At 42.3% G+C, this 13118-nt stretch overlaps 1 protein-coding gene across 3 annotated transcripts in view; it reads right to left on the bottom strand.

Moving 5' to 3' along the window:
• PIP5K1B (phosphatidylinositol-4-phosphate 5-kinase type 1 beta) overlaps positions 1-13118 on the bottom strand; it is a 290783-nt gene that overhangs the window by 166398 nt on the left and 111267 nt on the right. For all 3 annotated transcript variants that reach the window (XM_047701150.1, XM_047701151.1, XM_047701153.1), the window contains exons 2-3: positions 11765-11849; positions 4493-4561 (exon numbers count right to left, since the gene is read on the bottom strand). In XM_047701150.1, coding sequence (XP_047557106.1) covers positions 4493-4561 — 69 coding nt within the window. In that variant the 5' untranslated portion in view covers positions 11765-11849. The remainder of the gene's footprint in view (positions 1-4492; positions 4562-11764; positions 11850-13118) is intronic.

Genomic DNA, 13118 nt, shown 5'->3' with positions numbered 1-13118 from the left:
CCACTTGCTTTGGCACTTAATACCAATTTGAGTCATTACGTAATTTTTTCATGTGGGTCTTTTTTACCTTAAACCAACCATATGGTCATAGAGGGCGGGTACCAGGTCCCACGTGCCTTTCTTTGGCATCTTCTGCTCTTCCTACCTCACGTCTTTCCTCCAACAGTGGAGAGGCTGCAGACTGGCCCTCGTGTGAAGGTCAGACATGATGGGCAGTGTGTTGCTTTACCCAGAGTGTACGTCTGAAAAATTCTGAACCAGTTGCCAACCTTGAAAAATTGGGAGATGTTCCATCAGAGTGCACATTTTAGTTTCTCAGAAATCAGCATGCCTGGGCAAGCACTCATGCTTGGCTCTACTGGACGGCGCCAAGTGCCACCTGCCCGTTTAAAAAAAGATGTATTCTCCTGCTGACCCCTTTCCCTGGGGTCATCCCCTCCTGTCGCCTGTGTGGCCTCTGCAGGCATTTGCATTTACAACCCTGTTGGGAGATACTCCATAAATGAGCTAAGGATGGAAATAGTACACTTTGTAAAGACATCCAAGTGGCCCTTAGCGCCCGCCTTCACGGGCACCACGCTTGCTGGAAGCAGGTCAAGTCGAAGTTCTTATTTCGGCTGTTCGCTCAAGACAGGAGCTTCCCCCACTGATTTGAGCGATTCTCCTTCGGCTACTGAGACGGATCGTGGATTAGGAAAACGGTCAGCGGAAAGAACAGAAAGTAACAGCTTCCGTAATCACGTGCAGATAATCAAGACTCAGAGGAGCGCGCTGTCCCGGGAACCCTGAGTGTTCCCTACAAACATGTGGAAATCCCGGCCCTCGTGATGCTGAGTGCGGCTGGCAGCTGTCCAGAGAAACTGGGGCTCGGCTGAGAAAGCCCAAGCCTCCTTGTTAACTCTGACCCATAGTGATCTCTCCTCCTTTGAACCCTTTATTACAGACTATGGGGTTCTAAAGTTGTTTTCATGTCTTGTCCCTCCCACTTAACTGTAAGTTCATATAAACTCCTTTGATACCCTTCCCCTGTCCAGTACATAAGGTCAGGAGGTCGTCCACAAGGACTCCCTTCAGTCAGAGGCAAAAACCCAATGGGTCATCAAAGCTCCTCATGAAAAAGGTGTATCCGTTGTGGTCAGGCCTCCTGGACTGGGAAAGCAACGTAACTTTCAAGTATTTGCATAAGGGACAATTCTTAATGAAATCCAAGGTGGCCTTGAGGACACTTGGCTAGTCTATTAGTTACCTTCCCAGTTGTCTGTCATTTGCATATTGGCCCAGCACAAATCTCACGTCTTCACGAAGGTCATGGGTCAAAAATAGGAAGCTACACACGGTCAACTCAGGCACCATGCTGGTTGAGACAAGGGGACAGGAAGCAAAAGCGCCTTTTGCTGGAAACGTTAGTCCGACCAGGTACAAGCCCACCACTGATAATATTCAGTCCCTATTTCTCTACCGTGTCTGACCCACAAGAATGGTCCTGGTGCCCTTAAATCAAAATTCATTAAATTTGAGAATTCTCTTTATCTGTGACTAATTTAATGACTCTCATAATAGAAAATGTAGTTAATTTGACATAAACTGTATCCTTATGAACCTCTGCAGGTTTGTAAAAGACACGTGTTTCCTCTCTGAATGTACATAAACCATATGCTGACTAACCCGTGCTCAAGTCAGGCTGAGCACCAGACCCACACCTGGTTTCCAGAATGTTCTTTCTCCTCATTGCTGAAAAGAGGGATGACACTTGCTTATCTCCTGCTTTTTGCTAAGTCCTCCATTGTCCCGATTTTTCAAAACTCACACTCAGTGGTTTCTCTATCCTAGCTGCAAGGTCTTTCCTTTGGGAAACGGCTCACCTGGGCCTAGAAACAAACACATTTCCAACAGCTGGTGCGACTCTCCTCCCCTCTGGTTAACTCCATGACGAATACCTCCAGTTTGAAGGTTGCTTTCGCTTCATGAAGACTTAAATTGAGTAGTTCAGCTGAGCTGTTTGCTGTGTAAAAACAACACTTTCTCTGCGCAGTCCCTTCTTCCCCCTCTGCACATCAACACCGTATTTATGGAGGACTAAAGACTCAAGCACTAGACTGACTTTTTGGTGCTTTTCTCAGAGACGTGAAACACCTCCGCCTCCATTCTTATCTTCCTCTTAAGATCAAAGATCACAGAAGGGCCACCACTCTTTAAATACTAATAAAATAAACCATTGGTGTTTTCTGTCAGGTTGAAATAATAAAAAAATAAAATAAAATAAATTTATTAAAATAATAATAATAAAATAATAATAAAACAAACCATTGGTGTTTTCTGTCAAGTTTCCTGCTTCTTCTCTCATTTATTGGATTGGAGTTATTTGCCATCTTAATATCCGATTTTTAGTTCTTACAACCTTACCAATGCTGCAGAGTGAAATACGCTATAGAGGTGTTGATCACAGAATCATGTGTCTTACTGAACACCTGGCTTGACTAATCTGGGGACAAGACAAACCGAGAAAACTCCAAGATCTCACAGTCCCATTCCTTGTGTTACTTCTGCGTCACTAAGGAAGTCCTGGGGGTCAGAGGTCAAAAACCACCGCGCATCGGGATGGGGACTGAGAAAACCACCCGAAACAGATCGGAAACAGTTGAAGACTCCATTTACAAGGAGTCTTGGGTAAATGGGTTGGGATCTGGTTTTCTACCGGAGTCTACAAATAAGTGCCTGTGGCCAGATTGACACATTTTAGACCCTGTCACGGGACACTCCTGAGCTCTTGAATCTTCCCCCACTCGGCCCCGCCCACATCATGGCTTCGGATGGCAACTCCCTGGTTGTGTTTCTCTGTGTGGCTGAGCAGGAAAGTCTGGAGAAAAGATTTATCAGGAAAACGGGCAGCGTCTCCATATCCTGTTAATTCCCTGACCCGAACGGACACGTGGTTGGATCAGACGGTCCATGCACTCTACGACAACAGGTCTTGCTATCCACGAAGGAGTAAAACGCAAACAGGAAAGTGAAGATAGAGAACCACCCTTCCATACACGAACCTCCCACTCCCAAGACGGAAGGAGGGCAAGGACTTTTAGAAGTAAAATGCACAGTCCATTTAAAAGCAGGAGCAGTGGTGCCTGAGAAGGCAGACGCCCCTGTAATGCGTCCACACAGAAGCCTCCTTGCCAGGACCAAGGAAGTTACCAAAGTCAAATAGCCACAAGGTGAGATACCCTGGAAAGGCTGGAAGGGGATTTTTGTGAAATGGGCTTAAGATACAGAATCTGAGGGGCGCCTGGGTGGCTCAGTGGGTTAAGCCTCTGCCTTCGGCTCAGGTCATGGTCCCAGGGTCCTGGGATGGAGCCCCGCATCGGGCTCTCTGCTCAGTGGGGAGCCTGCTTCCCCACCCGCCTCTGCCTGCCTCTCTGCCTGCTTGTGATCTGTCAAATAAATAAATAAAAAATCTAAAAAAAAAAAAAAAGATACAGAATCTGAGAGGCTTAGAAAGGGATGGGACAGAATTTCACATTCCTTTTTTTTTTTTTTTTTCCAAAATAAAAAGGGAAAAATGTGTAAAATTTTGGAGGGAAGTAGCAAGTCTATGAAAAGATTCTTATACGGGGGGTGCGCCTGGGTGGCTCAGTTTATTAAGCATCTGCCTTCAGTTCAGGTCACGATCCCAGGGTCTTGGGATCAAGCCCCGCACGGGACTCCCCGCTCAGTGTGGAGTCTGCTTCTCCCTCTGCCGATGCCCCTCCCCCGGCTTGAGCTCTCTCTTCCTCTCTCTCTGAAAAATAAAATCTTAGAAAAAATGATTCACACACTGGACAGAGCACACCGTCCACATAAGGGCCTTCTTCTTAGGAATAAGAAGAGTTTTTGAATAACTCCCTCCTGTCGATTTTTTATAGCACAGTAACTACGGTAGGTAAGCAGAAACATGCCCCCCACCCCTGCAACGATGTCCCTGTCCTAATCATTACAAGCCACAAAAATGTTAGGCAGAGTTCAGGCTGCCAAAGAAATTAAGGTTGCTAACCAGCGGATTTTAAAAAAACAAGGGATGCTTCTGGATTATCTAGAAGGGCTCCGGTTATCACAGGCATCCTTCAAAGCGTCAGAGCCATACAGCCTGAGAAAGATTCAGCTGGTCTCTGCAGGCTTTGGAACTGGAAGGGAATCCTGAGACAGGCAATGCAGGCAGTCTGGAGAAGCTGGAGAAGACAAGGGAACAGACTCTTTCCTCGAACCTCCAGGAAGGACTGCAGCCCTGTAGACACCCAGATCCCAGCCCAAGACCCGTGTCAGCCTCGGGACTACTGGATGCTGCATCCGTGTCATCGGAACCATGGCATGTGTAGTAATTGGGAGAACAATAAGAAACTAAGGCAGTAACTTACACACGACCGCTTTACAGGGAGAGAAGGCCTAGGAGAGATTAACATTCCGGGCAATGAAAGCGTTCCCTTTTTCTGAGCGGAAGAAAGAAAACAAAACCGTCACTCACCTTTTTGTAAGTTTTTTCTTCATTCTGTTTTCCGGGTGCGGCATCTCCATTTTCAGCAGCAGACGACATCTGTAAGAGCAAAATGGACCCCTGTGAATTTCCAACTCTACCCTGAACTACCACAGGCTAATAACATTGTTAACTGGAGAATCCAGTTTGGTTCATTATGTTTTTGTGTCTATTGCTGTTGTTTCCAAGAAATGAAGAGATTTCTCAGAATCAAAAAAAAAAAAAAAAAAATCTGTGTCCCTCAATCTTTCTGAAAGAAATCTTTACCTCTAAGTCATTTTGGTTGTACACTGTACTGGCCCCCATGTGCTCTCACAAAGGCGGGATGGAAGTCTCAGCCCACATCATGGGTACAAGTTTCTTCCTATAAAGTCTTTAAAAAAAAAAAATCAACAAGGAACTTTCTTCTAATTAAAGATGCTTCCTATAAAAGCATTTGGAAAGTACCAAAAAATATAAATCATAACAAAAGAAGTACTCAATCCTACTGTCCTTGGGTAACTCCACGCTTCACATTTGGACAAATTTATTTCCACCTTTTCGTCCATGCACAACTCTACTAAAAGTATTAGGATCCTATCTCGACCCTGCAGTTTTCAACGAACGTTGATAGAATATGCCTTTTCCCACTTGATTATCAGCATTTCATTGTTAAGAATACTGACTTTTTTTTTCTAGTTGCAAGAGACACCGTTGTGTGAACACAACTGTGTATTAATAAGTCAGTTAATAATGCTAATGTTAGTACTGAACACTACATCTGAAACTAATGATGTATACTATGTTGGCTAATTGATTTAAGTTTTAAAAAAATAATGCTAATATTAAAGGATGGGGAGGTGGCCCAAGGGATTTGCTTCTATAAATGATACAACACTTACTATTTTGTGCTTCTATTTTTGTCTAGTGTCAACGTTTTCTTAGATTTCTAGAATTATAAGGTCATTAGAAAAACGTATGAGTAAATTTCTTTCCAAGAATATACCCATTCATACTATTATCAGTGACTGGGAGCTCATTTCATTACATGTTTAGCCGTATTATTTTAATCACCTTTGCTAATTTCATAAGTGAATGAAAGTATCTCTTGGTATTAATGTGCACTTCTAAAAATTACTGGTGATGATTAACATGGCTGGCATATATTTTTTGAGCTCCTGTGTTTCTTCTGAGTTTTCTATTACTATTTCCATTTATCTATGGGGCTCTTCGTGTTTTAGTTATTGAATTTTACCTATTATGTTACTATTACTAGTGCTTTTCTTACTGATTTTTATGTATCGAGGTAACTAATCAGCCTGCAACCACCTTATTGATGTTTTCCATGTTGCTGTCTTTCATAATGATGACACATAAAAGTTCTACATTTTTCATACTCAACACTATTGATTACCTTTCTGATTTCTTCCAATGTTTTAGAGCAAATATTTTTTTTTCCATTGGGATGTATCAGATTTTCAGACACATTCCTTTCCCCTCTTAATGCTAAGATTTTTGCACTTAACTATGAATTCACCTGAATTTTTAAAGCCAGTTACATATACTGCAAACAAGGATAACTACATAATCAGGAAACCATGACATTTAATAAGGGTCTTTTTAAAAATTTTTTGTTTGTTTTTTGAGAGAGAGCAAGAGAGCACAAGCAAAAGGGGCACAGGGAAAGGCAGACTCTCAAGCAGGCTCTGTGTGGAGCCCCATGTGGGGCTCACTCCCATGACCCCAAGATCATGACCTGAGTGGAAACCAAGAGTTAGAGGCTCAACTGACTGAGCACTCAGGTGCCCCAAGGGTGTCATCTTAAGTTGCACGAAGCTCATTCATTACACCGGGGAGGGGTAACTTCTTAGTTTTTTGTAAGACTTTGAAGCACATGTTATTTTGTTTCCATGTTATTTTGTTTCATCTTTTTTAATAAGAGAATTTTTTAACCGAGGTATCATTGACACAATGTTACATTAGTTTCAGGTGTGCAGCACTGTGATTTGACAAGTCTGTAGGTTCTGCTGTGTTCACCGCCAGTGCAGCTACCAGCTGTCACCAGAGAACACTGTCCCAGCACCGCCGACTTTATTCTTCATGCTGTGCCCTTTACACCGGGACTTACCCCGTCACCGGAAGCCCGTATATCCCTCTCCCCTTCACCCACCTTACCCACCACACCCCCAGCCCTTCCCCTCTGGCAACCAGCAGCTTCTTCTCTGCATTCATGGGTCGGCTTCTGCTTTTCTTTATTCATCTGTTTTTTAATTCTCCATATAGGGGGAAGTCATTTGGAGTTTGTCTTTCTCTGACTGACTTATTTCACTTTGCATAATGCCCTCTAGGTCCAGCCGTGGTGTCACAAATGGCAACATCTCATCCTTTCTTACGGCCGAGTGTGTGTGTGTGTGTGTGCGCACACGTGCATGCTTGCGTGTGTACCACATCTACTTTATCCACTCATCTACTGATGAACACTTGGGTTGCAGAAGAACATTTTAAATCTTGGGATTTTAATAGTTATAGTGTATGGAAATCTAAGAATTTGCTAGCCATTTTGGGGTGCCTGTGTGGCTCAGTCGGTTAAGCATCTGACTCTTGATCTTGGCTCAGGTCATGAACCTTGGGCTCCTGAGAACAAGCCCCACGCTGGGCTTGGAGCTGGTTACAGAGTCTGCTTAAGATTCTCTCTCTCCCTCTCCTTCTCCCTCTGCCCCACCCCCACTGTGAGCACACGTGATCTTTAAAAATAAAAAAAGAATTTGCCAGCCATTTCCCTGCACTGGAACTGAATGATTGCCATGAGCTTGACAGGACTAAAAGTCATCGAAGAAAATTAAAGAATGGAACATGGAAACCTCACCAGACCCATTACTCCCTGCCCATCAAAGCATTCTCTTAGATAAATTAACATTTCCATTTGTGTCCATGTAACTAGCTGGGTTATAATCTGTCCATTATAGTACAGACAGATTCTACCTGCTATAGTTTCCCACACTGTATCTGCTTAATATATTTTAAAAATAACTGATTTTCTAATTTCTTCATAATATTTTGGTGAGGTTTGAATACCATATTAGCGGAATTATAAAATCTGAAAGGTCTAGTAATAACAGTCTCAGTATAAAAAACCAAACCTGATTGTGCCCCTGCAAAAACTCCAATTACATCATTACTTTAACAATATCTAGGTTGGGGCACCTGGGTGGCTCAGTGGGTTAAGCCTCTGCCTTCGGCTCAGGTCATGATCTCAGGGTCCTGGGATCGAGCCCAGCATCCGGCTCTCTGCTCAGCAGGGAGCCTGCTTCCTCCTCTCTCTGCCTGCCTCTCGGCCTACTTGTGATCTCTGTCTGTCAAATAAATAAATAAAATCTTTAAAAAAAAAAAAAGAATATCTAGGTAAATGGGGCGCCCAGGTGGCTCAGTCGGTTAAGTACCTCACTCTTCATTTCAGCTTAGGTCACGATTTCAGGGTCCTGGGCTTGAGCCCTGTGTCGGGCTCTGTGCTTGGTGTGGAGTCTGCTTGAGGATTCTCTCTCTCCCTCTCCCTCTGCCCCCTCCCTGCTCACTCTCTCTTTCTCTCTGTAAACTAAATAAATCTTTAAAAAAAAAGAATATATAGGTATTTATCTGATAACAGATCCCTGAATAGGCCAAGATCTGGATAACCATAAAAGTTATCGAAGAAATAAAAAACGTAATCGATTTGCCTATTCACAATTCTCAACTTCTCGATGTCAAACTAGATTGTGAACAAATGAAAAGGCAAGCAACAGGTGGAAAAACTGGCAATGAACGTAGCAGAAGTTAACCCTAAAGCATGAAAGCTTGTCTGAATTGTGCAGAGCCTGTCACATGCCTAAGGGCATCACTCCTACAGGTCTCCCTTTTCTCGTGTCAGCTTCAATCTTCCGCTCTATTTCATTCCCATCAGGGTTCCGCCGTTTCTTCCACCTTAAAAAATAGAAGCCTTTTCTTGATTCCACTTCCCCCTCATTTCCTTATTCCTCCTTGTGGCAAAACTCCTTGAAAAAGATGTTGCTCCTCTCAAGCCCTGATTCCACTTCACATATTCTCTCTTTAATGCACTTTAATCAGGGGTTTGCTCTCACCGCTAACCTGAAAACCTCCTCCTCAAAATCACCAATTCCCTCCGTGTTGCCAAATCCAATGGCTAATTCTAAACCCCCATTGTGCCTGACCTATCAGATTATTGATAAAGATGATCACTCCCCCTTCCCTGATTTTCTTTACTTGGCTTCTAGAGCCCAATAGTCCCTTGTTTCTTACCCACACCCTCCCTGTACCTCCTTGATCACTTCTCAGTCTCTTCAGATGGTTCCTCTTAATGTTGGAGTGTCCAAGACTGACTTCTTGGTTCTCGTCTCTATCCATACTCTCTCTGGAATTCCCAATTACCACCCAGATCTCTCTTCTGAGCTCCAGACTTGCATAACCAATGGTCTTCTTGGTATCTCCACTTGGATATCTAACATAACAGACACCTCAAATTTTGCAAATCTAAAACCCTATTCCTGACATTCCTTCCCAAACTTCCTTCACTTGGACCCTCCCCATCTCACTTAATGGCATCTCCAACCTCTTGCTTCTCAGGTCCCAAATACTGGAATCTTCCTTCTCTCTCTCTGTTTTTTTGTTGTTGTTGTTGTTGTTGTTATTGTTGAAGATTTTATTCATTCATTTTAGAGAGATGGACAGAGAGGGCACAAGCAGGGGGAGAGGCAGAGGGAGAGGGAGAAGCAGACTCCCTGCCAAGATGGGAGCCCAACATGGGGTTTGATCCCAGGACCTGGAAATCATGACCTGAGCTGAAGGCAGCCGCTTAATCATCGGAGCCACCCAGGTGTGCTGAGTCTTCCTTCTCTTATACCATGGTCAACATGTCAGCACAGCCACTGAAAGATGTCCAGAATCCAGTTACCTGTCACCACTCCTGCTGTGCATTCCTGGGCAGGGCCACCATCTTGTTATGTGTGAGTTATCCTTCATGACCTCCCAACGGGGCTTGATGCCACCCTTGCCTTCTGATAATCTACTCTCTGCTAGAGTGATCTATCATTAAACCTAATCAGATCATGCCACTTTGCCCTTAAGACCCCACAGTGGTTTCCCTTGACACCCAAAGTAAAAGCCAAAGTCTTACAGTGGTTGATGTGGCCCCACATGATTTTCCAATCCTCTTCCTATTCCTCCTCTGACCTCAGCACCTCTGAGCTCCCCCCCTTGCCTCTGCTTCAGACACTGCTGTTTCTCAAAGACACCAGAATGCAGCTAAATTAAGGCATTCTGCCTGAGCTATTCCCACTGGCTGAACAATCCTCCCCAGCCAGACGCCTGCTTATCTCCTTCAGGTCTTGGCTCAAACGTCAACTTCTATCTGATGCTTAGCTTGAGGGTCCTATTTTAAACTACAACTTATTTGGCACTTCCCTGCCCCTATTTCCTCTTAACTCTCCTTAATCTTCCTTCTTTCCTCCCTCCCTCCCTCCCTCCCTTTTTAATCAAATGTACAACTGTTCATTATTTTTCAGTCATTTTAAAATTTAAAAGTAATGTTTAAATTAAAAAAAATATTTTTCTTCCCTAAGTAAAACAAATCCAGCTACCCACGAAGAGTAATTGTTAATATGTGGCTATTCTACCATTTGATCTTTTTCAAATGTGTGTTTTATTTTTTAACAAAACTGGGATCATCCATTATATGCAAACTTGTACTTGCCCTTTACACTTTGTCATAAACATTTTTCTGCATCACTAAATATTAATTAGAAAAAATGTCTAACATCTACATAATTCTATCATGAAAATGCAACACACTTTGGTACTTACTAGTGGGCATACAGGACGCTTCCTGCTTCTCTTTTATAAATAAAACTATTCTCTGTGTTCTTACATTTCCAACAGCAAGTCTCAAACAGCTGCCAGAGAATCTTATAATAATGTCTACTGGGTAAAATACACCTACTTTAGATCTCTACCAGCCACAAGTGTTTTCACTTAAAATCACATAAAACACTTGGCCAATTCTGGGCAAAAATATTTTATTTTGCATGCGTCTGATTCATGGTAAGGACAGACATCTTTGCCATGTTTCTTTGGTTCTTTGTCTCTCTTCGGTGAATTCTATGAAGGTTTAGCCCATTTCTCTACTAGGGTATGCTTAGGTCTCCAACTTAGTAGGTGCCAAGGACAGTAAGAGTTGGCTTTTCTTTAACCAACTGTGGCATAGATGCAACAGAATGGAGATTTCCCTAACGAATGCCATGTCAGGCTTTCACTTTAAGACTTGGAAGCTTCAAAAACCAAAAAACTTCAATAGCAACTCTGAATGGTGCTTTGAAAAACCACCTTAGTGAGGGGGTGGCTCACTGGCAGGAATGCAGGACATAGGATGAGATGGTCTCTCTCTCTCTCTTTTTTTTTTTTTTAACTCCGTAGGGCATCCCTGAATGGACAGTAGGGAAGAGGAGGAGAGAAACAGGCAAACTTCCATTCTTTAAAAAACAATTCCCTTGAAGCAGCACAAAATAGACAATAATGCTAATAATGATAAAGGGACACTGTGAAATGTTGCCTGATTGTGTTTCTTAGGCTGATGTTTCACTAGGGTCCTGTGGACCTACCACCAGGATGTCTGTGCAGGGGAGGCAAACGAGATGCCAGGGAATGTTCTCGTAAACTGCAAATGGCCATTTGAAAGGAACACAGTGGTAATTACTGTTTGTTCTTAGAATCGCTGTATCCCTGTACCAGTCAAGGTACATCATGTATAACTACAGGAGCTGAGAGAACTATGTTTTAGAAAGATTACATACAATTATATACATTTCTCTATGTGTATGCAAGGCAGGAGGAAAGAAATTCACAGAACGATGGGTGATTATCTGCAGATGATGGGGTTATAAATGCCTTGGGTTTTCGTTTTTATATTTTGCCATATTCTCCAAGGATTCTGCAGTGAGCACTCTACGTTTGACAATAAGGAAAACACTAATGCTGTTCAAAACCTGAACCACACGTAGTAATCAACAGCAGAAACCACATCTCCTGGGTTCTGGTTTGCCCCCTGAGGCATGCTGACATTCACAAAATTTCCTATGTTTCTATTTGCTTGTCATTTGTTTTAAATTTGATAATGTCAAAGTTAAAGGTCATGAACTAGAATTTAGAATATTTGTAAATAAATATAAAATAAAAGGGGTAAGAGCTCAACAGTGAGTCAATTGGAATTAATTACAAATGAAGACTATGTTTCCTTACCTTTGTAAATGAAATGGCAAGTCATCTGTAGTCAGTCATGATGGGTGACCTATTCATTGTTGAAACTGTTTTCCTTCCCAAGCTCCTGTTAAAATAGAAATTCCTGGTTATCACTTATTCACCTCTCTATCCCCGCTCCCAAAACCCATCAGAGCTGCCTATAGGGATAATACAATGCAGCCAGTTGAAGCTGAAATAAAGGAAGGACCTAATGCTAAAAATGAAGCCAGAAAGGTATTAGAAGACAATACAGGGGAATATACGTGTAATTTCAGGCTGGTTGTCCTAACAAGTAAGACAGTAAATCCATAACCCCTAAAGGAACAATGAGCAAATCTGACCCTATAAAAATTTAAAATGTCTACATGACAAGATGCCATAAATAAAGCCAAAAAATGAACAATAGTTTGCAGCTCAAATGACAGGAGATGCTACAAATTGATTATAAAGGATTATAGAAGAAACAAGACAAACCACGTAGTATAAAAATAAGCAGAGGACATGAACTGGAAATATATTTCACCAATAAGCCTGTGAAAAGGATAAGCCCCATCAGCGGTAAGGGAACAGGAATTAAAATGACTGAGATGCTATTATCTGCCCATTGGGTTGGCCGACGTTTCAAAGATGGCGGACATCCAAGGCTGATAAATATGATAATAAGCAGGTACGTTTCCTACACCATTGGAATGACGCTTTAGCCTTTTAATAGAAAGGAATGTAACAATGAATTGTCCTTCAAATAGTTAATGTACTTACCAAGTTTGGCTCAAATTCTAAGATTCTTTCCCAGAGAAATACAAGTACTAGAACTTTAAAGACATGTGGGTAAGGGTGTTTATTCCTGCTTGGGTTATGATAATATGATTCGAATTCTATCATATTCTCCTACATTTTTTTCTGGTTTTTGCTTTAAAATTTCCATAACAATGCTGACCAGTGTATAACGTATGTATAACAGTGTCCTTGTGAAATGTATTCTTTGTTTTTAGAAGTATCTTTTCTTATTTAATAATTTTACTTTTGGGTTCTACTGTGGTTGACATACACCACTTCTGTTTTCCTTTCTTTTTTTGAGATTTTATTTTATTTATTTGCCAGAGAGAAAGAGAGAGCACAAGCAGGAGAAGCAGCTGGCAAAGGGAGAAGCAGGCTCCCTGCTGAGCTGGGAGCCCAATGTGGGACTCAATCCCAGGACCCTGGGATCATGACCTGAGCCAAAGGCAGACGCTTAACCAAGGGACCCACCCAGGCGTCCCTCTGTTTTCCTTTTATTTGCATATACTTGGCATTTGCAAATAATGCATATCCTTATCCATTTAACTTTTTTAGTTGTCATTTTGTTTTATCTGTG

This window comes from Lutra lutra, chromosome 13, assembly GCF_902655055.1.
Source record: "Lutra lutra chromosome 13, mLutLut1.2, whole genome shotgun sequence".
NCBI lineage: Eukaryota > Metazoa > Chordata > Mammalia > Carnivora > Mustelidae > Lutra > Lutra lutra.
This window is presented reverse-complemented; position numbering and strand designations above follow the sequence as displayed.